General features: G+C 40.9%; 1 protein-coding gene across 2 annotated transcripts; it reads right to left on the bottom strand.

The window, feature by feature from the left end:
* Positions 1-9,009: 9,009 nt before the first annotated feature.
* ZNF483 (zinc finger protein 483) lies at positions 9,010-23,488 on the bottom strand. 2 transcript variants are annotated; one of them, XM_046672173.1, is made up of 6 exons: positions 23,416-23,488; positions 21,208-21,748; positions 19,411-19,499; positions 17,328-17,454; positions 16,860-16,955; positions 9,010-13,913 (listed from the first exon to the last, which is right to left on the bottom strand). In XM_046672173.1, the coding sequence occupies exons 2-6, from the start codon at positions 21,593-21,595 to the stop codon at positions 12,349-12,351; spliced, it is 2,265 nt and encodes a 754-aa protein (XP_046528129.1). In that variant the 5' UTR covers positions 21,596-21,748; positions 23,416-23,488; the 3' UTR covers positions 9,010-12,348. The 2 variants fall into 2 exon arrangements, with proteins under 2 accessions (XP_046528129.1, XP_046528139.1); XM_046672183.1 differs by lacking the exon at positions 16,860-16,955.
* Positions 23,489-27,659: the final 4,171 nt, after the last annotated feature.

Below are 27,659 nucleotides of genomic sequence, written 5' to 3'. Positions count from 1 at the left end.
TGTTGGGAATGCAAAATGGTGTAGCTGCTTTGGAAAAGAATTTGGCAGTTCCTCAAAATGTTAACCCTAGAGTTACTGGATGAACCAGCAATTTCACTCATAGGTGTATACTCAAGAGAACTGAAAACCTACATCCATACAAAAACTTGCAGACAAATGTTCCTAACAGCCAAAAGAAGAAACAACCCAAATGTCCACCAAATGATGAATGGGTAAGATATGGGCTATCCATACAATGGAATACTATATAGCCACAAACCGAAATGAAGTACTGATACATGCTACAACTTGAATAGATTTTGAAAACATTAAGAAGCCACACACAAAAGGCTGGAATGGAATAATTGTATGATTCCATTTATATGAAACGTCCAGAACAGGCAAACTTCGAGACAGAAAGTTGATTAGTGGTTGTCAGGGACTAGGAGCAGGGAGGAATAGGAAGTGATGGCTAATAGGTATATAATTTATTTGGAGGGTAACAGAAGTGTTTTGAATTACACAGTGGTATGGTTGCACAACTTTCTGACCATACTAAAAACACTGAATTGTACACTTTAAAGACGTGAATTTTTGCATTATTCACAATAGCCAAGGTATGAAAACTAAGCATCCATCAACAGATGAATGGATAAAGAAAATACGGTGTATATGTATATACATATACAATGGAATATTATTGACTTAAAAAAGAAGAAAATTCTGTCACTTGCAACATGGATGAACCTGGAGAGCAGTATGCTAAGTGAAACAAGCCAGACAGAGAAAGACAAATACTGCATGGCATCACTTTTATACGGAATCTAAAAAAAAAAAATGGCTAACTCATAGAAATGGAGTGAAAAAAGAGGTTGCCAAGGGCTAGGGTGGCAGAAATAGGGAGAAGTTGGTAAAAGGGTACAACATTCAGTTATAAGATGAAGGTCCAAGGATCTAATATACAGCATTGGGACTACAGGTGATAACACTGTATTGTATAAATGGAATTTGCTGAGCAGAACTTAAATGTTCTCCCCTCACCAAAACAAGGTAAACACATGAGGTGATGGGTGTGTTAACTAACTCAGTGGGGGTAATCTTTCACAATGTATACATATATCAAATCATCACATTGCATGCTTTAAATATCTTACAATTTTATATGTCAACTATATCGCAATAAAGCTGGAAAAAAGAGAGGTGAATTCTCTCAATAAGGCTGCTACAAAAAATTGAGACACACGTAACCCAAACAATAACATATGAAGACACACATTGTTTAGAGAAAATTTATTGACTTAGCACAGAAGAAAAAGGTACAACTGCCTTCTGAAACAGTACTGATGAAATCTGGAAACATTCAGGAGGTGGAGGCCTCAGGTACTCCAGAAGTGGGGAGAAAACAAGGGGCTAAAATTAGAGTGCTTGAAAATGTGCATAAGGAGCAGTTCAAGCCCAAGGTAGGGCCACTCCTACCTCGTGTGGTCAGGTGACTATTGCTCCCTCCAGAACCTCCACAGAAAACTGAAGTATAATCTTTAACCAACTAGAACTAAGGAGGCTTTTCACTTGGTTCCCCTGGCCCTGGGGAGGGTGGAAAGGAGGTGTCAGGTTGAAAACAGATTAAATGGAAGTCTGCATAAGGGGGGTGAAATGCAGCTCCCACCCCATCATGGGCTTTCTCCTGCCTGCTCCACAACAGCCAGGCCTATAGTCCTTAGCAGGTCAGATCCTTCTCTGGAAAAACCATAGCTCCTTCTGGAGAAATTGCACTGCTCCAGGAATGACTGACAGACACTGACATTTAGGATCCCCAAGGCAAATCAAAGTGAACACCCGGGGCTGGCCCTGTGGCCAAGTGGTTAAGTTCGCATGCTTCCCTGCAGTGGCCCAGGGCTTCGCCAGTTCGGATCCTGGGCACGGACATGGCACTGCTCATCAGGCCACATTGAGGAGGCGTCCCACATACCATGACTAGAGGGACCCACAACTAAGATATACAACTATGTACCAGGGGGGTTTCGGGAGATAAAGCAGGGGAAAAAAAAAAAAAGATTGGCAACAGTTAGCTCAGGTGCCAATCTTTAAAAAAAAAAAAAGTGAACACCCAATCACCCTTCTAGAAAGCTGACAAACTGACCCAGGGCTCCCACGTATTCAAGCTTCTAATCCAGGGACCCTGGACTTGTAAACACTAACCAAACCAGACTTTGGATTGTCTTCCTTAGGAAAAGAAAGTATGTACTATGTGTGGGAAGAATGAAAGGGGACGGGGATCAGGACAGACTGGCAGAAGCAATCGATGTGCTCACAATGAGGGAAGACCTTAATTCTCAGTCTCGTCTGCAGTTAAGGTAGGGTATTGTGACTGACTTCTGGCCAATGGAAGAGAGTAGAAGTGATTTCTAAGCCAGAGGTTCCCCAACTTTCTTGGTTACAGCATCCTGACTTAGGACTACAATCATTTTTTCAGTGCCCCTAGGACAAAAGAAATACTCAGCAGTTCTGTCTGCTAAACTGGTCCAGACAACATAATACTAGTCGTTGGTGCCATCTCTAATAGTCATGGCTGTGTTTCCTTAAAATTGTAAATATCCTGGGAAGCCCCTGTGAGTCCTCCACAGCGCCCTGGGACATCCTGGCACCCAGTTGACACCTATGGTTCTAGGCTGTTTCCAGGCCAGTGCTTAAAAACATTGCATAATGCTCCAGTTCTTGCTTTCCCTTCCTCTGGGACTTTGGAGGCCATATGTTCCAGATGGCAAAGCTACATAATGTGGGAAGGCTGCCTGGGAAATAAACTTTTATTGAGTTAAGCCACTCTGATTTATTGAGTTCTCTGTGGCTAACAGTGCTTACTCCAACTCTGTACTGTCCAATATGGTAGCCACTTAAGGCTACTGAGAACTGGAAATACAGAGAATGCCACATTTGAGAATTTAAAAAAAACTGAAGCCCAGTAAGTATTTTTCCATTAAACACAACTTTATTATCTTGGTAGAATTACAATTCACTTTAACTGTTGCATCGCATAGGACATTGCTGTTGTAGCGTAATGCTTGTACAGGAACATGCACTATTTCTAGTATCACAGAAGCACTTCAACCTAGTCAGTATCAACAGACTGATTCAGCTCAGATGGTTTTTTCTATGCACTGAAATAACATCACAATGTGTTTACCTGGATATTTTATGTAGATAGCACAAGTTCAAGTATACCTATGCAGACAGCACGCAAGTCACAGTGATACCTATGTAACTCATAAACTGAGACACTATTTCAATTATAATTCAATTATCTTCTAGGTTAGAAAAATGGAAAAATATTTAAATTTTAAATGAAGGCATATTACTGAGGCAGAATTCAGTGCAATACAGAAGCCAGTACTATGACTAGTACAGTAAAGAGAGCAGAAGAAGGGACACGACTGCACAATGAGGAATGGCAACTGCAAGCGACTGCAGGCACAGCAAAATGAAGAGCTGTTTGTTGTATACGAAAGTGTTACGTACAGTAGACAATATTTAAGACAAGAGTTAATATTTAAGTCATGTTTCAGCAACCATCTAGTGAGTTTGAAAAGTATTCTCCTAATAGTCAAAAAAGAATCCATGAAGTTAATCATGAGAAGCGAGAATTAAATTTCCGTCAAAGAAATTTAAATAACCTAACAGGATTTTAAGCTTGTAAACTTGGCCACCTATAAAAAAATAGTTTGAATTCTTATACACACAAACAAAAAGAATCTTAGATGGGAGAGATGATAAAAAGAAATCATTATAGTTACGGTAATTTGGTTAGAAAATTGAGGAAGACTGAAGACATTTACAAAACTTGAAAATTTCAATTAACCTCTAAGTAATTTTGCTCATAGAATACAAGAAGTTTCTAATATTATCAAAGATCAATTGATTCAAAATTTGAAAAATTTAAAGTATTTAGCTTTAGATGAGTTGTGTAACATGAGACACTGTCCAATGAAAACTGTGCATATTCTGTCTCAAAGAACCAAATTTACAAAGAAATGTCAATTCATTGCCTAAAAACTCAAACTCACGACAGATATTCGTGACAATTTTCCATCTGTCAAAGAATTTCAGCTAGAGAAAGAAAAAATACTTTCCATCATAAGGATGGGACTCCAGCTATGTTAAAAGACCAGATGTACTGGAATTTTAAAGCAAGAGAACAATGTTTTCCCTCATTGCTTTGTTCCATTGTACGATAAATATTGAAAATGTTTGTGTTCGGTTTTCTGCAGCAGATTCGAAGAAAAGACTCATGGATACAGATGTTAAAATTCTTAAGTATATATGTGCAAATTTGATAAAATAATCATTGCCAGTTTATGGAACTGCTGAAGATAATGTTTTTAATGATCTCGTGTTCTTTACCAATATTCTTTACTTGAGTTAAGAGAATTTACCAAAAATCTCCTGTGCTAGCAATTCCAATTCAGGATTTTCTTGACACAAAAGAACTGTTTGCCAAATATTCAAAAATCAAAGACAAATAGTTGCAATGTGATTCGTGTTTCTCTCTAGTATCACACTGCATATGAAGGAGCTAAATTTGAAGCTCCTTAGAACGGGAAAAACTTGTGACCTACTTAGGTGAAAGAAGTTAGTTAAAATTGAAATATTTCATAATATAAATAAAAAATGACTATGTTTTTCCAACACTAGTAAGTATGCAAATTTTAAATGTAATCAACAACACTATATAAATTGGCTGCAAAATACAAGAAAAATGTGAAGAATGGTTTGTTGATATTGATAAATTCAGTTTACATTTATGCAATACCTCACTGAATCTGATGTTAAAAAATACTGAGTTGACACAAGATTTAGTGAATTTACTTAAACAGATAGAGTTTTGAAACTGATATGCTTTTGCTTCAAAATCAAATCAATTCTTCTACTAAGATGAACACTTTGCCCATGTTGATACAAATATAAAGGAAAATAATTTTTTGCTATCTGATCCAGTTACTTTGTTAGAGTAACAACAAAGTAAGAACTTTGTGAATCTACTTTTCAACTCTAAGGTTTATAAATCTAAATAGAGATCAAGTATTTCAAATGAAAACTTCAGTGTATAAATTAAGATGCGCTGCAACTGTAAATACACAATGGGTTTTGGAGACAGTGCAAAGAAATAACAGAATGTTTCATCAATGATTTTTTACATTGATTATATGCTGAAATAATATTATCAATATACTGGGTGACATAAAATATATTATTCACCCGTTTTCTTTTACTTTTTAAGAGTAGCTACTAGAAAATTTGCAGTTACGCATGTGGCTCACGTTATATTCCTACTGGACGGTGCTGCAGTAACTGAAACACCTTCCGATCAGCTTTTCAGAGCCCTCTTCTTAAATGTGAACAGACAACGCTCACCACAAGTTTGAGCAGAGCCTCCAGTGTGAAAGAGAGAAGACAGGTAAAAACAACTCAGAGGAAAGAGAAGGCAGGGAGTAAGAGTAACACTGAAGACACTATATTACCTCTCACAGAAAAACCCATTTCGCTCATGAAACAAAAATAGAGTATTATAAAAAAGGAACAGGGAATCCAAAAGTGAACTTGGAAATATAAGTTTGACAACAGAAATAAAACATTCAAAACATTTAGTATTAGAGATGGAACAGAAAGTTGGAGAAATCTGCCAGAGAGCAAGATAAAAATCTAAGACATGGAGGAAGTGACGTCAGAGAAGGTGGGAGTAGGAAGCAGCAGGAATCCATTTCTCTACCTAACCAACTGCACTGGTGGAAAGTATGTTAAGTGATTCTGGAATACAGGAGCCTATTTTAAAACTTGTAGCTTCCAGGGGAAACCTTGACTGGTAAACTGCAGTTAATACTGGTGGATTTTAGCCTTCAGCACGGTAGCAGCTACGCATCCCCCACTGGCCAGCCCCATGGCAGGCAGCTTTGGGGAGGGAACCCACATTTCTAGTTTGCCTTGCTGGAGCCAGGGTGGGCAATGAAGACCTTTTCCTCCAAACATAAGCGTTCTGGCTTCTGACTGGGGATGGCTGCTTCTGATCATGGAGGAAGAGACCAGAGGCGAGCGGCCATTCTTCCAACCCCCACTGCCCAAAAGTGGCTTTCAGGGTATTTAAAGGGACATCACCTGGGTTTTTTTGGACATTGAAAAAAAAATGCATATATGGGAGAATTTAGAAAGCCATTGCCTCTGCCCAGGGAAAGACAGGCTTGGAGAACAACCAAGAAAAGTTTAAGCATTCACCACAGACTGATCCCCAACACAGAGACACTCTAACACAACCAAAATAACAACAAACTCTGGGAAGAGGGAGAATCTGATTTCCAGAGCTATCACACTTATCAGATTCAAATGTCTAGTTTTCAACAACAATAAAAAATCACAAGGCATACAAAGAAACAGGAAAGTATGGCCCATTAGAAGGAATAAAACAAACCAACAGAAAATGTACCTGAGAAAGCCCAGAAGTCAGACTTGCTAGACAAAGTCTTTAAACCCACTGTCTTAAAGATGCTCAAAGAGCTAAAAGCAAGGTTCTGATGGTACTGGCAGATCAAAAGAGAACATGAAGAAGATTCTTCAAAGCAGAAAAAACTGGGGAATATGTATCCATTGTCACTTTAGAAGGAAATGCTTTCCTTGGTCCCATTTTCTAAGACTATAAACATCTTGAATATCAACAGGGAAAACCCCCAGAATAGCTACAGATAGATTTGGCAAAGCTTGCAGATTATCAGAACCGCTCTACAGGGAGAGACACCTAAGAAGTCCAACCTGGAAGAATCTCTCGACCTTAGAGGCCAAAAGAAAGAGAGTCCAGAAGAGAGATCGCCCCAATGTTCTCGGGGTGGAAAACATTCTGCCAGCAAGATGCAACTTACTGAGCACCAGAAGATTCGTTCGGAGACACGTTGCAGGTGCCCTGGCTTTGGGAAAAGCTTCCTTAGGTCAGACCTTGATAGACATCAACGTTTCCACACATGGGAGAGACTGTATGAATGTGCTACACTTTACAGACAATAATTTGGGTTTTAAGAATCCTAAAGTGGGAGCTGGCCCCGTGGCCGAGTGGTTAAGTTCGCGCGCTCTGCTGCAGGTGGCCCAGTGTTCCGTTGGTTTGAATCCTTGGCGCGGACATGGCACTGCTCATCAAACCACGCTGAGGCAGCGTCCCACATGCCACAACTAGAAGGACCCACAACGAAGAATATACAACTATGTACTGGGGGCCTTTGGGGAGAAGGAAAAAAAATAAAATCTTAAAAAAAAAAAAATCCTAAAGTGTGTCTCCCCTTTGCTCAAGCAGTTCTGCATCTGAGAAATGATTCTGAAGAAAACACAAAACAGCAAGAACAAAAACAAGTCTCCAGCAATACACACACAGGCAGAACCTCCACTGGTTCCCCACTACCCTGGTAGTAAGGCACAACCTCCTCAAAAGGGCTGGAAAGGTCTTATAATGCAGGCCCTGCACTGTGGCAACAAGCAGTGGAACGGACTCCCAGCTCCACTTCACGGCTCAGCATCACTCTCCTATGTGCTCCCACAGTGCTGTTTGTATCTCACTTTTAGCATTTAACACAGTTCACTTTAGCTGTTGGCTGCGACCATACTATGACCTGCATACTCACCTAGCCCTCCAATACACACATCAGTCTTACACACACGACTTGATCTTTACAGGGTACAGAACATTTATCACTTATCTCCTCATCCCTTAAAGTGCCCTATATATACTAACTGTTAACAAGTGTTTGTAGGATTGAATTAAGAAAGATGTAAGACAGTTCTTGGAAACTAGGAACACAGAATATTACACAGATACGTCTAGGTATACTTCTGAACATTTCAAAAAGGGCAAAAAATAGTGAAAAATGGATAAAGGAATTCAAATAGGATTCAAAATGGAGTCGGGAAGCCATGAAGGGAGAGTTCTCACACAGCAACCACTGCTCACAGCCTCATAACCAGCTGGAAGAAGGACGATTCCTCCCCGCCCCCAAGATGACACACTAACCATCGCTTGCTGCTGAAGGGAAACCGCCACAACCTGGAACTGTCGTTTCCCTCCAATGAATTTTTGCTCAAAACTACCCTCCCCCAATTTCCCCCCAGAACCTAATAAAAGCTGTCTTTTGTCTCTTTGCACTTGCCTATGGCTCACCATAGTTTGCTTGTCCTGAAATGAAATTCCTCTGCTATTCCCAAATAAACCCACTTGTGCTTAAACAAAATTGCCCTCTGCTCTGTTTAAGGTTGACAGTACCTACTTCGTTAAGTATTATAAAGATTAAATGAAATACGTTTATGTAGGCCCTACAGGTAACAAGCTTTTACTAAATACCAGCATATCAAAAAAAGCTCAAGGAAGACATGGGTAATGATAGGAAATTGATGTATGAACAAAGGGAAAATGACACCACTGTTCATGGAAGAGTTATTAACCAAAATGGTGGAAACAACCTAAATGTCCATGGACAGATGAATAAAGAAAACATGGTATATACATACAATGGAATATTATCCAAACCTACAAAGGAATGGAATTCTGACATACACTGCAAGAAGCTTAAAAACATTATGCTAAATGAGTCAAGCCAGACACAAAGAGACAAATACTGAACTATTGCATTTGTATGACTAGAGTAGTCAAATTCATAGAGACAGAAAGTAGAATATTGTTACCCGGGACTTGGGGGAGGCGAGAATGGGGAGTCACTGGTTCATGAGGAGAGTTTCAGTTTGGGATGAGGGAAAGTTCTGGAGATGAATAGCGGTGACGATCGCACAACATGAATGTACTTAATGCCACTGAACTGTACACCCAAAAAGGGTTGGTCAATTTTATGTTACGTATATTTTGTCACATTAAAAAAGAATTCTAGGGGGCCGGCCCTGTGGCCGGGTGGTTGCGTTCGCATGCTCGCTTCTGCGGTCCAGGGTTTCGCCAGTTCGGATCCTGGGCGTGGACATGGCACTGCTTGTCAGGCCATGTTGAGGTGGTATCCCACATGCTACAACTAGAAGGACCCACAACTAAGATACACAACTACATACTGAGGGGCTTTGGGATGAAAAAGCAGAAAAAAAAGAAAAAATTCTAAAATAAGGAAATAAAAGCAAATTCGTTGACAGGAGAAGCCTTGTCTTTTCTTATGACCTAAAAGGAATTTCTTCAATAGAAACTCATCAAGAGGAAACATTTTTAAAAGCAAGGTCTTCATTTTAAAGTAAAATACGTCACAAGGCTGATTTTAATACTCATCAACGTAGCCAAATGGCATAAAGTTAAATATAAGCTAATAAAAGCAATTCTACCAGGAGTCAAAAGTTAAAAACCTTCTGAGGATCTGACGGAATTCAAAAATGAATTTAAGTATTTAGATGATGGGTCAAACTAAATATCCTTTAGGCAAGGTATGTAAGTAGTTACTGAAACCAAGCTTTGGATAAATATTGTGTAGCAGGGTTTGAGGTTGCCCTCTGTGGCTAGAACATGGTATTTAGAAAGTCGATACTGGATAAGAAGGCTTGTATGTAAGATAAAAAGAACTACAACTCACTAATAACCCTATTTTTTAAATGGACAAAACATGTGAAAAAACATTTCACCAATGAAAATATATGAATAGCTAAAGAATACATGAGAACATTCTCAACATCATTAGCCATCAAGGAAACGCAAATTAAAACCACAGGCGCCACTTCAACCACTAGGATGGCTAGAAGACCCAGCAACTCCACTCAGGCATCTAAGACAAACGAAAACATGTCTACACGAAGACTTTCACGTTAACATTCGAAGCAGCATTATTCCTAACAGCCAAAAACTGGAAACAACCCATATGTCCTTGAACCGGTGAATGGACAAAATATGGTATACCCATACAAGTGGATATTATTAATACAGAGGGATAAAGTACTGATATGCTACAACATGGAAGAACTTAGACACATTCGTGAAAAACTAACAAAAGACCACATATGAATCCATTTATATAAAATGTCCAGAAAAGGCAACACTACAGAGAGAGTAGACAAATTAGTGGTTGCCTTGAACCAGGGGTGGGAATGGGAATAAACCGTAAATGAACATGAGGGATCTTACTGAGGTGATAAAATGTTCTAAAAGTGGATTATGGTGATGATTGCACGACTCAACGAATTCGCTAAAACTCATGGAACTGTACACTTGAAATGATTTTTATGATATGTAATTTATACTTCGTTATAAAAAAATTTATGTTCCAGATTCCCAATTGATAGTGGTATAAACCATTCTCTTATGAATTCAGGGATATAACATCCTAGAACAAGCCTCTTTTCAAGAATTTTTATATATTTCTTTCCATAAATTACATCTTCTCAAAAAAATCAAACCAGCATTTACGTCTTTTCAGAAAAACATTTAAACCAGGGTAAGTGGTTCTCCTAAGCCATATTCCATTCATAGCTGAACCATCTCTGGTTGGTCCATTTAGCAGTAACTGCAGATCAAGTCATCACACAGCAGTGTTTGAACTATAGGCTTTGGGAGAAGTCAGGGCACAAGAAACCAAAAATACCCTCCAGAGGTAGCACTGCAAACCTAAACCCATTAAAATCACAGCAAATACTGCTGAGTCTCAGATGAGCATTACGGATCTCTTCACATCGATGAGCCACAAGTTTTCTGGTTTAGTGCTCTTTTTATAGGAGCCGCCTCCGATTTCAAATTTAGGAACTTTATACCTTGTTGAGTCAGTGGGACTCTTTCAGAACCCTATGACCTGAGAGACAAACCTAACTGACTTTGGGTTTTTAGTTCCTTTTTCAGTTAGAAATTATTATTTGACTGCACCAATGAAATCTCTAAGGGAGAATCCACTAAAATCTGTACACTAGTCCTTCGAGGTCTACTTTTACATCAGAAAACTTAACTGAAAATTCATTCAGCATCTTTTCTATATTCTTTTCCTGAATTCTACTATCAGTGCAGTCTCTTTAGATTTTAGGATAAATATTCTCCCGATAGCAGGGGATCATAATTTCAAATTCCCACAGTGGGCAAGTCAGGTTACATAAGTGAGAGAACTTGGCAAGTAGAAGAGTAGATTCTCCATCTAAAAGTAGCAGCTGCTACCCCAGACCAGCTACTGACCCACCAGAGTATGGGCCAGTGTTGTCAGACTTTTTATTTTTCAAAACAAGTCTTTCTCTTTTTTGGTATGAAATTTCCTTATTTTTAAATGGTGGCACTAATTCCACCCACTTTCACATACATACATACATACATACACACCCACCCCTTACTGCACAGACCAATTAAAACATGTCAAAGGGCCCAATTTTAGTTTGTGACCTTTGTCATACAGAAGGTTTACAATCCAGTTACAGGAAGCTGTACTTAGTATACATAAAATTTTAAAAAATAGAATTGTATTTTCCGAAAGGCAATCTGTCCAGAATAGCTCTATTTTCCTCCCATCCCCCACAACCCCCGAATCTCTTTTCCTAGGACTGTTATTCCCATGGCTGAGACGGCTCAGGTGCACACCCTCGAGGATCCCCATTCCCTCAGCCAGTGGCCAGAGGAAAAAGAGGCTGGGATGCTTTGTCCAATTAAAAGATTCCCTGAAGGCAAACTTGTTGGAGCTCCACCGGCTTGCTTCTCTTTACAACTTCCTAGCAATCCTGGCATCAAGTATTCAGAAAGCGTACTGCGTTCTCACTCAGTCGAAGTTCAGTATCCTAAAGGAGTAATTTTCTGCTAGAGAAACTTGCAAATTCTAATGAATCAAAAAGGTTTAACTTATTCCCACAGCTTCAGAGAATATCAGAGGTACCAAAAAAAAAAAAACCCTTCAGAAATCATTAGTCCCATTGCTTCATTCTACCAGTAGAGAAACTAAAATTCAAAAAGGTCAAATGATTTGCCCAAGGGTACAGAGCAAGTGGGTCAGCAAACAGGGAGAAAAGCCAGGTTATCTGACCCCAGTCAAGTTCTCTTTCTATTACACTACACGGTAGTGGAAGGGGAAGCTAGAAGAGAGGGAAATCTCCAGAGAAAAGGTTATAAGATGGGTCCTGTGCACCCCTCCCCTGCTTTTTAAATGCACATTTGGCCTTTTAGAATCATTTCTCATCTCATACTACTTTCTTCACTTTTCATATGAATTTACCAACCCTATTACTATCTACCAAAAGCTGACATCCTTGAAAGAGGGGTCAATGGGAAAAATTACATTTTTCCTAGCCGCCAACCCAACGAAGTTGCAGCTACTAATTAATGCTGTAGTAGTTTACAGCCTGGGTTTTTAAATAAGGGACAATTTTGACTAAATACCCCCCCACCCTACTATCTTCCAAGAGTCACTCTCCAGAGTGAAATCCCCGATGTCTGATGAGGCCTGAATTGCTTTTAAATGTCTTCTCACATTCATTACATTCATATTCTCTCCTGCCGGTATGGATTTTCAGGTGTTCCACAAGGATTGAGCTTCGACTAAAGGTCGCTCCACAATAGTTACATTCATAGGGTTTCTCTCCAGTATGAATACGATGATGTTCATTAAGAGATGAACTCTGACTGAAGGACTTTCCACATTCTTTACATTTATAGGGTTTTACACCAGTATGAATTCTCTGATGACGACTAAGGAGTGAATGAGTAGGGAAGGCTTTCTCACACTGGTTACATTTGTAGGGTTTTTCTCCTGAGTGAAGTCTCTGATGGTAAATGACAGATGTAAAATGGCTGAAAGTCATCCCGCAGTCATTACATAAATACGGTTTTTCTCCAGTGTGAATTCTCTGATGTCGGGTAAGGCAAGAATTCTGTCTAAAGGCTTTTCCACATTCACCACATTTATAGGGTTTCTCTCCAGTATGAATCCTCTGATGTTTGGAAAGGGATGAGCTATGACTGAAGGATTTTCCACAGTTGTTACATGTGTAGGGTTTTTCTCCAGTATGAATTCGCTGATGTTGAATAAGAGACGAACTGTCACTAAAGGGTCTCCCACACTCTTTACATTTATAGGGTTTTTCTCCAGTATGAACTCTCTGATGTTTAATGAGATGGGCACTCAGGGTGAAAGCTTTTCCACAATCATCACATTTGTAGGGTTTCTCTCCACTATGAGTTCTGTGATGTGGCGTGAGTGATGAACTGTCACTGAAAGCTTTTCCACATTCATTGCACATATAGGGTTTCTCCCCAGTGTGAATCCTCCTGTGCTTGGTCAGTGAGGCACTATAGCCAAAGGCTTTTCCACACTTGCTACATTTATGGGTTTTTTCTTCAGTCTCAGTTCCCTCATCTTTATTCAAGGCGGTGGCTTGACATAAATTTTTCCGACATTTTTCACACGTAGAGCTTTTTCTCTTACTAAGGGATGATCTTTGAAAAAAGGCCACCCCACAGTTAGTGCACTTCTGAGTCTTATCCCCAAAATGAATTTTCTGATGTTTCTGATGGTCAGTAAGAGATGAAGAGTGACTTAAGACTTTCCTGCCTTCATTACATTTCCGTGACTTTTCTCCACCGTGTTCTTTGCGGTTCAGAACAAGGTCTGAATGAAAACTAAAGGGCTTCTTGCATTCATTATACCTTCGAGATTTCTTCCTTAAGTAGACTCTCAGATGTTTAATTATGTCTGAAGTTTGTTTGAAATTACTTCCAAAGGGGCCCCTTTCTGGGTCAAATTCCTCACCCTTTTTGCCTCTCCCACGCGTTTTCTTCTGTGTGACTGCTGATTGTGAATATTCCTTATTGCTACGATCCTCCTCTAATGCACCATGTTTCCAGGATTCTCCCATCAAGCCATAATCACTACCCATTAGGTATCTTTCTATTATTTCATCTAAAGTTGCTTCTTCCAAACAAACATCTTGATTTTGAACAGATTCCTTCAATTCACCTCTACGTTTACAATCTAAAAGAAATAACAGAATATTTCCTGTTTGCAATAAAGAAAGCTGCTGTATTTGGGACTGAAATAGGAAGAGAGACAGTAATGATTACAAGGAAAATGGCTTGGACAGTTCTCAAATCGAGTCTTACAAAGGGAAGGGAAAGCTGATACAGGGAAACCAGGTAAAACACAGGGGTTAGGGAAAATATTAAGGAAGATGAAAGTTTTGCGCTTCATACTTAGAAATGCAAGTTCTCACCCTCATTTCAAATTCCTATATTTGGTTCAAACTTATTCTGCCTATATCCAATCTATTCTCTTTCCAAACAATAATGACAACAGTGCAGGTATTTATCAAATACTTACCAAATGCCAGGTCCCATATCAAGCACTTCATTTATATTTCACTTAATCTTCACAACAACCCTATGAAGTAGTTCCTATTACTATCCTTGTCTTATGGATGTGACCACTAGGCACGTAGAGTCTAAATGGCTTGACCAAGGTCACATGTGTTATAAGTGGCAGAGCTAAATTTTTAACCTAGCCTGACACCAAAGCCCATGCTTTTGGTCCCTAGACCACATTGCTTCTCCCCAAAGCAGCCACATAGCATAAGTTTATAATATTAACTATAGATAGTTAATCACATCACAGATATGCGACATCATCTATACTAGACTTTCAAAGGTCACCACAATCCAGCCCTATCAACCTTATGGATACTTTAATCAGGCATCCATTTACTGTCCGTGTTACAGCATTTTCAATCCTATTGCCTTGGTCTTAATACTTAATTAATAGTCTTAATACTTCATACTACCTAGAATGCAATTCCACAGCACCCTCACCATCACAAATATATAAATTTGGCAGGGCCCAGGGTTCGAGTCCTACAGTCTCCACAGAGCTTTCTCCAATACCATATACTCACTATTTATGCTCTTCTCAGAACTTTGAATTCATTTATTCACCACATCAGTCACCTCGGCTCTTAATCATGAGATTATATTGTTACTTTTATAACACTATTTTTTAAACAGGTTTAACTATAAAACACAAAATACTATTACCCAGAAGTTAACCATTGTTAAAACCTGTCTATTTTCTTCTATAAAGTTTCTACATATTTTAGGATAGAAAAATTGTGTGTAATATGTAGTTACTTTTTTCATTCATAATTCTTTCCCACTTCATTGGTATTCTTCATAAAGACAATTTTAATCAGTCACATAATAATCCACCACATAGATATATCATAGTTTGTTTAGTTATTTCCTTACTGAATGTTTATCAAATGATTAATATTTCCTCAGAAGAGAGACATAACAGTGGAATTAATGAACCAAAGGGTAGAAGAGTTATACTACTACACAATATATGATGAGCAGAAGTACCTGGGTACTCATCTCTGGTCAAATGATCTTTCTTTAAATCTTTGCAAATTTGATGGGTAACAAACGTATCGTTGCTTTAAATGTATTTTTCATTGTTGACCAGTGACTGGGAACTTGTTTTCATGTTCACAGCTATTTAAATTTAATTTTGTCAGTTATTTTTAATTTTGTCAGCTATCTGCCCAAGTTCTTTGCCCATTTTTCTAACAGACTCAGTGTTCCTCATTGATTTGCATGAGCTTTTTTATAAATTATGGCTATGGACTCTGCTTTGTCTGTCAAAAACTTTTTTCTCCAGTCTGCTGTAAGTGACTTTTTAAACAAGTTGTACATCTAAATGATGCTTTGTTTACATAAGTATCTTGGGGGGAGGGGTATATATTTATACCAATGCTGCTAGATTAGTCAAAACATTTTTTAGAACCCATTTTTGGAATTACTCTCTCAAATGCTAGTTTAACATAGTAAGACAATTGCCGTCGGTTAGTTGTGTAACTATACTAGAAACGGCCAACAGGTTGACTAAAATGAACTGTTAAGAAGATGGAATACAGCCAAGTGAGTAACTCTTTTTTTCTTTAAAACAAACCAAGGTATTGATATATAAGTAATGATTTATTTTTATTTTTAAAAATATAAATTTAGTATATTTCTTGTTAAATTTTAAGGGAAGGAGCAAGAAAATGCAATCCCTCAATGAGAACCAGGGTTAACATGAATATTCTCCAGATATTAAAAATCTCTGTCTATCTATTTAGACATACACATATGTATATTTTTTTCTTTTAACAAAAACGGGATTATACTATATGTGCTAGCCACTGGATGAACTCCTACTTATCGTCCAAGATTCAACTCAAATGTTAATCAAGCCTTTGCTCCTCTATTTTCCCACTGCTTCTTACACATGCCACTATTACAGCATACACTCAATCCTAACACTTTTTGTTTTGATATCTCTATCAATGGCATCCATACAAATGCACCTCTCAGATCTCCTCCTCTGGGGCACTTACCTAAGGGTCCCTGCTGCTGCTCTATGAGTCCACCATGGCATTCACACCAAGGCCACTTTCCCATGGGCTGCGCCCAGTCAATGACAAAGAGAGCAGGGATACTTAAGCAGGCCCATTTCCGTGAGACACAGGGCTCTGCCAGGCAACTCTGCCTGGAAGACTCTCTTTTGGCCTTCCCAAAACCTTCTTAAAACTCAACTTCAGTCTAAGACTCTTCCCACCCAACCTTCCTTCCTTCCTTCTCCCATTCACAAGTGTTAGACCTGAATCATGCTCTGACAGCTCTTCTGGCCTCTTCCAACCCCCACTCCATTTTCCTTCACTGGAATTCTCCCCAGTAAGTTTCTGGCATGGCTAATCGTGCCTTGACAGGTGCTTCTCAGAGGACCCAAACAGAGTCTCCCATGTTAAAATGAACATTCCAGGAAGGCAAGGGGTACATTCTCATCATCTTTCTACTTTAGCATCTAGCCCACCCAGTATTTCAAGAGCTCTTCCCAAATGAGTTGGTAAGCAACTGTTCTAATTTCCTTGTCTACTTTTCACCAACTCACCTGATCTGGAGCCTTTTGAGATTTCTTTTTCCAGCAGCCGTGGTAGTTCAGCCCACGTTAGCTGGGAAACCAAATCTAATTTGGAAACTGGCAAGCCTGCTTACAGAGAAAAGAAGAGAAAATGGCTGTTTTTCCATAGAACAAAGACATTCTAACATTCACACACAGCCTCAGGGAAGAGAAGACGCTGTCAAATACAGACATCAGTACTGAAATTTGAGGAGAAAAGTGGGGAAGGGATGGCCTTGATGACAGTAAAATGATGCTCAACATCTCCAGTTCAATGAACAAAAACTCTTTTTTAGGGGAAATACTGCAGAAAAGTACATTTTCAGGACCCATTTTTAGGATTAGTCATATTACCCCCGCACACCCAGCCAAAACATCTAATACCACTTATCTTTTAATAATAGCGGACAAAAAGCTATCTGGTTTATATGCTAGATCATGAGGAGAAGATGTCTTTACCCACAAACTCTAGGTTCCTAAAGTTCTCCAGTAGCACTTCCTTATACAGCTCCTTCTGAAAAGGCTCCAGCTTCCTCCACTCTCCTCTGGAAAAGTTCACAGCCACATCCTTGAATGTCACAGATTCCTAGAACACCAAACACAGTCTTTTTGCAGTGGATTATTCCAAATAGATCCTAAGGATTCAGAGAAGTGGTTAGGATATAAATAGTTATGACAGGATCCAACTTTTTAAGAACTCAAAACCCAAGCTACAAGGTAGCTATTATATGACTATTATATGCGATACAGAGCAAGATTATGACACAATCCTTGCCTTTTCCAGTTAGTCCCTGGTGTGAAATGCTGGACAAGGGTTCTCTGGAATGTCTAACATTGATCAAGTTCACCCCAACACACTGATTTCTAGGATTAATAGAAGAATATTAAATGAAAGCTACAAATTACATTCCCAAATCCAAATTCAGAGAATTAACATAAGCTGACTACAGGCAATAATAAGAGTACTATCAGTGAGTACATTCCATATTTTCATTTCCAGTTGGTTATAAGTAGCAATTATTTTCTATCCCAATCAAACGGAATCTGTGTTCAACATATGCACACTTGCAATTATTCCAAATGACACACAAGCACAGCGATATTAAAATACACTTTCTGTAGCATCCTCTGCAGGCTATTTTGAGAGGTAGTGTAACAGAGCAAATATGAGCACTTCTATTAGCTTCCTCTGGCTGCTGTAACAAATTACCATAACTTTGGGGGCTTAAAACAGAAGCTTATTCGGGGCTGGCCCCGTGGTCGAGTGGTTAAGTTCGCGCGCTCCACTGCAGGCGGCCCAGTGTTTCGTTGGTTCGAATCCTGGGCGCGGACATGGCACTGCTCATCAGACCACGCTGAGGCAGCGTCCCATATGCCACAACTAGAAGAACCCACAACAAAGAATACACAACTATGTACCGGGGGGCGTTGGGGAGAAAAAGGAAAAAAATAAAATCTTTAAAAAATAAAAAATAAAAAAACAGAAGCTTATTCTCCCACAGTCCTGGAGGCCAGAAGACTGAGATCAAGGTGTTTGCAGAGCTGCACTTCCTTCAGAGGCTCTGAGGGAAAATCTGTTCCTTGCCTCTTCCAGCTTCTCTGGTGGCTGCCAGCATTCTTTGGTGTTCCTCGGCTCTGGCCTTAGTGCTCCAATCTTCACATAGCTCTCCGCACACCCCCACACCCCCCACTCCCCCTACTCCTGTTGTGTGTTCAATCTCCCTCTGTCTCTCTCTTACAAGGACACTTGTGATGGCATTTAGGGCACACCCATATAATTCAAGCTCATTTCCTCATCTCACTTCAAAATCCTTAACTCAATCACATGTGCAAAGACCTTTGTTCCAAATAAAGTAACATTCACAGGTTCCAGGGCTCAGCAAGTGCATATATTTTGGAGAGCCATTAATCAGCCTACTACCGCACTATTATCTACTATTGTGAATAAAAATTTTTTTCCTCACTAGTAATTATTAGTATACAGGAAACTTAGTGATTTGTAATGTTACTTTTCTCAACTGTTCTATGAGATCCAGTACTTATTCAGATGATTCTCTGAGGTTTTCCAAATAGTCAGTATTATCTGCAAATAATATCCATTTGCCTCTTTCATACCAATACTTACCTCATTTCTTTCTTCTCTTACTGCATTGGCTAGAATATCCAGAAAATACTCATTAATAGCAGTAAGGTTAGACATCTTTATCATTTTACTGGCGTTGTGAAGATTGTTTTTTATTTTCCAACACTATCCAGCTGGAGATGTTCTTTACCATGTTAAGGAAATGGAATTCTATTGCTACCTAATTTCATTGGGAATAATTGTTGACTTCTAATAAGTCATTTTTTTGTTTTTATAAGAGTCAGATTTGTGACAAATTCTTGTAACTGAAATAAAACAGCATGTGAATAATGAGCTCTAAGAAGGTAAAGAATGGGAAGAAAAGGAGACTGTCTTAATTATTCTAGTATCTTTATACCACTCAGTAGGAGCTCAGTTAAATATTTACTTAAGAATGAAAACGAGTGAAAGGAAGCTTACCCAGGACTCGGTATTTGGAAGGACAGATACCATTTTATCTTCCTCAGAAGGCTCCTCTTGGGAAAGAACAGAATCCTCAGAGACTGGATCTAGGAAGGAGGGGAAAAAAACACAGTCGTCTTTCAAATGGATTCCTCAGACTAGAAATTCTTACATATGTCCCTCTGGATAAAAAGGTCAGAAGAAACAGAAAAACAGTTTTCCCCACTCTTTCAAACCGAGAGAAAAGCCACAGATACAGTTTCCTACTAAAACCCAAGCTTTTCTCTTACCCCATAAAATAACCTTTTAATCCCTAAGCTCAAAAACTGACTTCCCTCATTCTATATACCCCAAGTTTTAATGTATTCATGCAATAATGGGTTTCAAAATATTTATGATTTATAAGATATATTAAGGTAAAATAGCATATTGTTTTATGTATTAATTTGTTTTCTTCGTAGTTCTAGCACAGCGTCTCACAAAAGAGTCACTTTGTGAATGAAAGCACCAAGCTGGTCTCAAGAACTAACTCCACCTCTGTGGTCACCAGCAAATCCTGCAGACAGAAATCAGGAATCTGAACACATGAACTAAACGTATGAAATACCCTAAGATCTCAACAGCTCTTCTTTTCATAAAGGAAAAGTATTTTTTAAAATCATCTTTCACTTTCTTATGAAAGAATTTTAGGCAGCTTATCCATTAAGAATCAGAATTATGTAATCAAAAAAAAAAGAGGGATCATTTTAAGGAAACTGTTTTATCTTACAGAATGCTAGATAACCAATTCATGAACTTTACTGCAGGGGCCTCCACACAGAGGCCCTAATTTTGGAGACGCACATGTGGCAGTGACAGACAAGTCAGAGAGGAATCAGGAAACCCAAATTTTAGATACATCAATTAGCTGCGTGACCACAAATTACCTCTGTGGAGGTAAACACTATTTCCCTCTCTCTCTCAGAATGCTTGGTAGGATACAAATTGTCACACATACGTATTGAGAGCCTTATGGTAAATAACATGCTACAACTATTTGGAATGTTTGTAGAATATTAGAGGGATTTTATAATAGCTGAACCACATGCCCTCAAAGGGCTACCCACCCTAGAAGTCTTTTCGTCAATATTTTACAATGGTATAATTATGTTGCAATTCATAGTTTATATTTTATACATTTACATATAATGTATAATAATGTAATAAAAATATAAATCAGCTGTTCCTCCCCTAAGGCTATGGAACTACACTATCCAGTAGGGCAGTTGCTCACCACATATCACTATTTAAATTTAAATTTAACTAAAAATTCAAATCCTTAGTTGCACTAGCCACATTTCATACGATTAAGCTGAAGTGCAAAAACAGTGCAGAACGCATTTCCACCATCGCCGATACTGGATGGCCCCATTCTAGAAACATGCTATTGTACATGCTGGAGCAAGAAGTTGAGGCCCGGGCCGGATGACATGCTTGTGACTCCAAAGATTTTCAAATTTCTTTCTTTCCTGTCTTCTCAGCTCCCTCTTGCTCAAGGGTGAAGGGAAAGAAATCAGTATTTCCTGAGCATCCACCTCATCTTGTTTAATCCTCACAACAAAACTAGAGATCTCCTTTTTAGAGATAAAAATGTAAAGTTCTGAGAGGTTATGTAACTTACCAAAGATCACACACTAAAACGCAAGGCCGACTCAAACCCAGCCTCAACTCCAAAATTAAGACTCTTTTCCAGCAATAAACTGCTTTCTTTTGGGGAGTCTATTTCGCACCTTGAAGAGCCCTCTCCCACTTCCTCCCTCCATCTATGAATCTCACCTTCCTTTGCCTCAAGTGCTTGGGTCAAATCCTCTATTAGGGTCACCACTTCCTCACTACTCTCAGGATGCTGTGACTTTACCCAAATCCTGATCTCCCCAGGCAAAATGGTCAGGAACTGCTCAAACACCAAAAGCTCTAAAATCTGTTCTTTCGTGTGGATGTCTGGCCTCAGCCACCGAATGCAGAGCTCCCAGAGTTGATTCAGGGCTTTTCTGGGTCCAGCCACTTCTGAGTAACAAAACCGCCTGAACCTCTGCCTGAACGACTCTGGGTCCGCGGGGTCTCCTCTTAGCACAGCTTCTCGATCCCCACGAGTATCCATTCTCAGGACCTTGCTCTGTTCACTCGAGGCCAGAGTTTGAGGGTCTGGGGAGACGGCAGTCATCTCGTTCAAGAGTACTACGGCTCGCAATGTCTGTCACCAGCAGGAATCCAGTCCTCTTTAGACTCTAGTTGAATATAGTATAGTCCACCAAGAGGCACTACAGACAGCAAAATATCAAGGGTTCCAACAATTCAGTGTATGGCCTTGCAGAAACTGTCAAGAAACAGAAGATATTAAGTAAGTGAAACAAACTGTTAATCCTAAAAACACGGTTCCTGCTTTGGTTCAGATACATACACACACATACTCTCAGAAGCCTAGAACAGCCCTGCCCAAGTACTGTATTAAAAGAATAGTTTTCTCCATCGATGAAAAGCCACGGAGTTACTTACAGGTAATTAAAGGTAACCTCCAAGAAAACAGTTTCTTCAGACTTGATCCTCTTCATAAACAAAACATGTCAGAAAAGGCTCACAGCTACAAGAGGATCTAGTCACAAACCTATTCAACCCTTCCTGCTCCCTCTCAGTGAATGGTCACCCATTTCCCACCAGTTGCTCAACTCAGAAGCCTGGTTTCATATTTGCCTCTGAAATTTCTCACATTATCAATAACCACGTTCTGGAGGTTTTATTTCCTACAAACTTCTCCATTCTCTCCTTCTGAAACTACCTAAGTACTGGCTTCCTCAATCCATTCTCATACTGTAGCCCAAGGAACCTTCTATTATGCAAAATATGGTCCTATCGCTCCCCAGGTGTCTCAAGATAAAATTCAAATGCAAAGGCCATGCCTGATGATCTGGAGACCCCACCCCATGAGCTCACCTCTTGAGCTCTAGCTGCCCCTAAAGGACAATGCAGCCATGAAGAAGTATTTCACCATTCCCAGCCACCCATCTATCCCTTCCATCCTTTGCACGAGAGCCATTCCCTCTCCTGGGAATGCTGCCTTCTTTCCCTCTCCTGTCACTTTTACTCATTCTTTAAAACTTGACTCCTCTCAACTGTCACCTCTGTGTGAAGCTTTCTCTGATCTCCAAGTGCACTTCTGCACGGAGCCTGCCCTGTGCTGCATGCATTTTTTCATTCTACAAATAACTGAACGTCCACAACGAGCTGGGAACCCGGCACTACGGAGACAGGCATGGACAGGTCAGACAGGGTCCCCGCCCTCACAGAGCACCCAGGAGACGACAATACAGCCTGAGATGTGCTAAAATGCGGCAAGTGAGAAGACATTCTCCTCCTGTTGCAACTGATACCAACAATACCCACCTCCGAGCACAGAGCCGGGCACACAGTATGCATGACGTCATTTATTCCCCCACCAAATATTAGGCACCTACCAAGTACCTGGCGCTGTGCTGAGCACCTGGAACTCTGCGGTGACTAAGACACTCGTCTCGGTCTCCAGAGAGCTTACAAGAGAGGCTCCGTGAAAATGTGACGCAGGCAGAAAAAAGTTCTCAAACGGGGGAGAGGGGAGGATTTGCCCCACAGGGGACGTTTAGCAATGTCTGGAGACATTCTGGTTACAACTGCAGAGGAGGGATGCTACCGGTACCCAGTGGGTAGAGGCAAGGATGCTGCTAAACATCCTGCAACACACGGGACTGCCCCTCATCCCCCCGACACACAGCATGCAATTTTCCCGCCCAAAATGTCCAAGTACCGAAGTGGCGAGACCACGGGCGCAGGGAGGGGATGGAGGAAAGCTCCGTCCTTCGGGAGAGTGCCCACCTCCCACAGAAGCTGCAGCACCGGGAGCGCACAGCGAGATCAGTAGGCTGCCCTCGGCCCCCAGCCCGCCCCTAGTGCACCCTCGGAGCCCGCGACTTGGCCGCAGCCCCTAAACTAGGGGCCCGGGACAACCACTACCTGCCGCAGGAGACGCAGCCAGGACCAACGCCACCGCAATGAGCTTCTAGAAGCGATTCCTGCAGGGGCTGCGCGCGCAAGCCGGCGGGGGGGAGAAGCCACTGCGCCTGCGCAGGGGCGCAGAACTACGATTCCCGGAATGCGCCTGTCCCACTTTGCGAAAGTCCTGTGCTTTCCATAGGTTCCTACCCTGGCCTGTTGCGCATGGTTGTTGGGAAGCGGCTGGTGGTCTCAGACCAGGAATTATTGCTGCGCCAGAGGCCTAAAGGCCTAGAACCATCTCAGGTTTTCAGATGTGTGATGTTCTGTTTCCTTGGTAACCGCAAACCATCTTTACCCCCTCCCCTTCCTACCCTTCCTGAAATCCAGGCTGGGAAAACCCACCGCAGAAGCATATTAGTGGTGCATTCAATGCAAGCCATAATGCCGCAACTTGAATTAAGCAAATGTAATTTTATGACTTCCACACCTGCCCCCATGGTCCAAACCACCATCCCGCCTCACCTGGATTATTGCAATAGCTTCTTGATTTCACTCTTCTTGTCTTGTCTTCACACTGCAGCCAGAGAGACGCTTAAAAAACGTAAAACAGTATGTCGCTCCCCTGCTTAAAACCCTGCGAAGTCCTCCCATTTCACTCAGAGTAAAAACCCAAATTTTTACAGTGGCCTACAAGGCCCTGTGGAATCTGGCCACCCATGACCTCCCTGACCTCTTCCCCCTCCCTGCTCCAGTCACAATGGCCTCCTTGCTTGCCCTCTGCTTCCAACCTGCCTGGCACTGCTGGCTGACATGCTCCTCCCCTAAGTAGCCGTATGGCTGACTTTCCCACTGCTTCATATCTTCTCAATGAAGCTCTCTTACCACCACGCTACTTAAATTGGACCGCCACCCCTGTATACTCCTGTTTCTCCTAACATCTCATATTACTTTCTTATTTGTCTGTTTACTACTTATTGTCCGTCTTCTTCATTAGAATATCAATTCCACAAGGATAAGGATTTTTATCCGGTTTGATTCATGAAGATCCAGTCTCCAGGCCCTAGAACAGCACCTTGTACATAGTAGGTGCTCAATAGATATTTGTTGAATGTATGAATGGGCACTTGCATGGATTACTGAGAGCATAGCAAAAATGGCTGAGAAACTCCAGAATTGTTTAGAGAGTTCTAATAACTAGATGATTTTGGAAAGGTGGAGTTGGGAGAGAAAGGCATTCTAGAATGAAGGAGCAGAGTGAGTCAAGGCCCTGAGACTTTAAAAGAACAGAGCAAGCTCAACTAAATGAACCCCTGGCTTCATCTCACAGGCAGCAAGCCAAGCTGAGGAAACAGGGCTGCCGGCAGTGAAGAAGCTCTCCAGTCCCAGGTCTGAATATGTGTTCTCCTTTCTCCGCTACCCACCTCCCCTAGGCTGGCTGAAAATGGAGGGGACGTCAAAGAGAATCTAGAGGGGCCGTCCCTGTGGCCAAGTGGTTAAGTTTGTGCACTCTGCTTCGGCAGCCCAGGGTTTCGCTGGTTCGGATCCTGGGCCCAGAGATGGCACCGCTTGTCAAGCCATGCTGAGGCAGCATCCCACACGCCACAACTAGAAGGACCCACAACTAAAAATATGCAACTATCTACCAGGGACTTTTGGGGAAAAAAAGAAAAATAAAATCTTTAAAATAAAAAACAATGAGAAGCTAGAGAAAGTAGAGGAATATGAAATGAATTCAGCTCATTAGGTTAACTGGGCAAGTATGAAAAACTTTAACTAGTGGTTCTCGAATTTTAGAGTACCTTAGAATCGCATGGTATTCTTCATTTAGATACGGATTTTGGGACCCTCCCCCACAAAACCTTTTGCAGTTGATTCTGGGACTACACTTTGAGAAACACTACACTGGTTGAAATATTCTGCAATTAAGTGATGTGCTACATATGAATAAATTACCAGGAAAGAATGACCCCTTTGGGGCCCGCCCCATGGCCAAGTGGTTAAGTTTGCGCGCTCCGCTTTGGCGGTCCAGGGTTTCACTGGTTCAGATCCTGGGCGCAGACACAGCACCGCTCATCAGGCCATGCTGAGGCGGTGTCCCACATGCCACAACTAGAAGGACCCACAACTAAAAATACACAACTACATACCAGGGGGCTTTGGGGAGAAAGAGGAAAAATAAAATCTTAAAAAAAAGAAAATAAAAGACCCCTTCTTGGAACTGGTGGCCAAACTGTAGTTTTTGATGAAAAGTAACCATCATGGTAAAGAGTGGTGGATTGTGTATCAGTAAAGAAAGAGAAAACTACAAATCAGTGTTTCACTTTAAGCAATCTGGGGAGATCTCTACCCAGGATAAGCATTCTTAAGAATACTTAAGCAAATAAGTGGGCTTTCTGTTTGTTCGCTTTTTAGCTGTTTTGGCTTCAGTATGGAGAATAGATTGGAAAGGTGTAAGGCTGGAAGCAAAAAGACTGTTCTTGTTAGGAGGTTACGCAGTAATCCAGGTGGGATGATGGAGGCATGAAATAAAGGTGGTCTAAATCGTGATGGACTTGTTCTTGTTGACTGAAGTAAAGAGTCTAGATGATATTAGTGAAGGAATTTATTAAATATCCACATGAGGAATTCGAACTTGGGCAGAACAGCGCAACAGAGCGCTCTGATGGAACTGCTCTGAGGGGCGTGACTTTAAGTGCAGCTTCTGTCTCTTTCACAAGACAGTGTATGCGTAGGGAAGAGGAAAAGAAAAAACCTTTATAACTAGATTTCATATATGTGAAAAAAGGGATAGAGTACATCTGGGCTTTTCTCTAGATCATACACTGAAGGTAACATAAACAAGAATTCCTTGTTTATACATCACACAAGTTCAGAGATGCTGACGTTATCTATGTGTGGAGGAAGGCAAGGACCAGGGTTGTTAATTATTCCCTCAATCTCTAAGAAATGCAGCTGGGAGATGTGAGAGCCAGCTACCCTTTATCTTTTCCTGTTGTGGATCTGTCCAGCTGGCGTCTTCAGTCATGAGGTGTGGGGCTGCAAGGTCACTTTGACACAGGCTGAAGATGGCCTGCCCGGCTGCTTCACAGGACAGCGTGCATTTTATTGTACTGACTTCAAGCCTGTGCAGTTTGCTTGCTAGATTCACCTGTTAGACCTTGGAGAGGGGGGGGCCCAAAAAGCTGTACAAAGACTGAAAAAGACAGACTCAGGGCAAGGTAGTATCAAGAGATAGTAGTAGGCTTTGGTGATTTATTGCACATATTAATGACTGGGGACAAAGAAAAGATCAAAGATGATGCACTATGTGGCAAATTATACATGTGGCAGATTAAAGATGGCTGCACGAATATATATCCCATCTGGATAGATAGTCTTGAATGTGATGTTGATGTCCTTCTACCGAGAGGAGGTATCGATGTTTCCTCCTCAGTGGACCTGGATTGACCTTTGTAACTACTTAAGCCAATAGAATGCAGTGGAAGTGATGCTGCCGGACTTCTAAGACTGGATACCTTGATGTAACTTGTACCAGCATCCCAGAAGCCCCACTTCCCCTTGTACTCCCTTTTGGTCACCTTCCCAAGGGTACCAGTATTCTGACTTGTAACAGAGTAGAACAGTTTTACTTGTTTTCATGCCCTAATTCTAGAGCCTGGATAACTAGAATCATATGATACGTGCTCTATGGCTTCTTTTACTTACATTAAGTCTGTGAGATTTACCAGTATTGTTGCATGTGGTAATAAATCTATGAAAATCATTCATTTTCATTCCTGCATAGTATTCCCCATGGCCTATTATTTATATTAAAGTTTCCTATTTTCACAACCTCTTGCCTAGCTTCTGTTCCCCTATGTGGAGGTGGAAAAGAAGTATGTATGTGTTGTATGTCTGTGAAGGGGCGACTCTGTCTGGTTTTCCTGCCCTGCCCTCCTTCTAGAATCACCCCACTTTAACGTAAGTGCAGAGCCAAGGTCTGGCCTCCTCCCACCCATATTGTACAGAAAATGACACCCAGTGCAGGGGAGGGGCTTGCCCGAAGCTCCCTCAGCTGGTAAATTGGCAGCTGACGGGCTCTGAGCAGAAACCTTTCAGGAGGAGGGAGCACATCTTTCCCCATGACTAGAGGGAGGAGGGCAGCCTAAGACTCAGATCAGGAGGCCAGGACAGGAGTTTCAAAAGTTATTGTTGTTGTTGAAGTGCCAAAATCGATCCAAAAGAAATATTACAGATAGAGGAGCATTGCTGATTGAAGCTCT

Source organism: Equus quagga, chromosome 1, assembly GCF_021613505.1.
Source record: "Equus quagga isolate Etosha38 chromosome 1, UCLA_HA_Equagga_1.0, whole genome shotgun sequence".
NCBI lineage: Eukaryota > Metazoa > Chordata > Mammalia > Perissodactyla > Equidae > Equus > Equus quagga.
Note: the sequence above shows the minus strand (reverse complement) of the source record. Positions and strands in the feature narration are given on the sequence as shown.

What these genes read in the sequence shown, in the direction of transcription:
- ZNF483 (XM_046672173.1), bottom strand. Translation starts at nt 21,595, where the DNA reads ATGACTGCCGTCTCCCCAGACCCTCAAACTCTGGCCTCGAGTGAACAG. An exon ending in AGCACTTGAGGCAAAGGAAG is followed by an intron (nt 19,500 to 21,207) that starts GTGAGATTCATA and finishes CCTCCTTCCTAG; the next exon opens with ATCCAGTCTCTGAGGATTCT. An exon ending in TTCCAAATACCGAGTCCTGG is followed by an intron (nt 17,455 to 19,410) that starts GTAAGCTTCCTT and finishes TTGGTGTTCTAG; the next exon opens with GAATCTGTGACATTCAAGGA.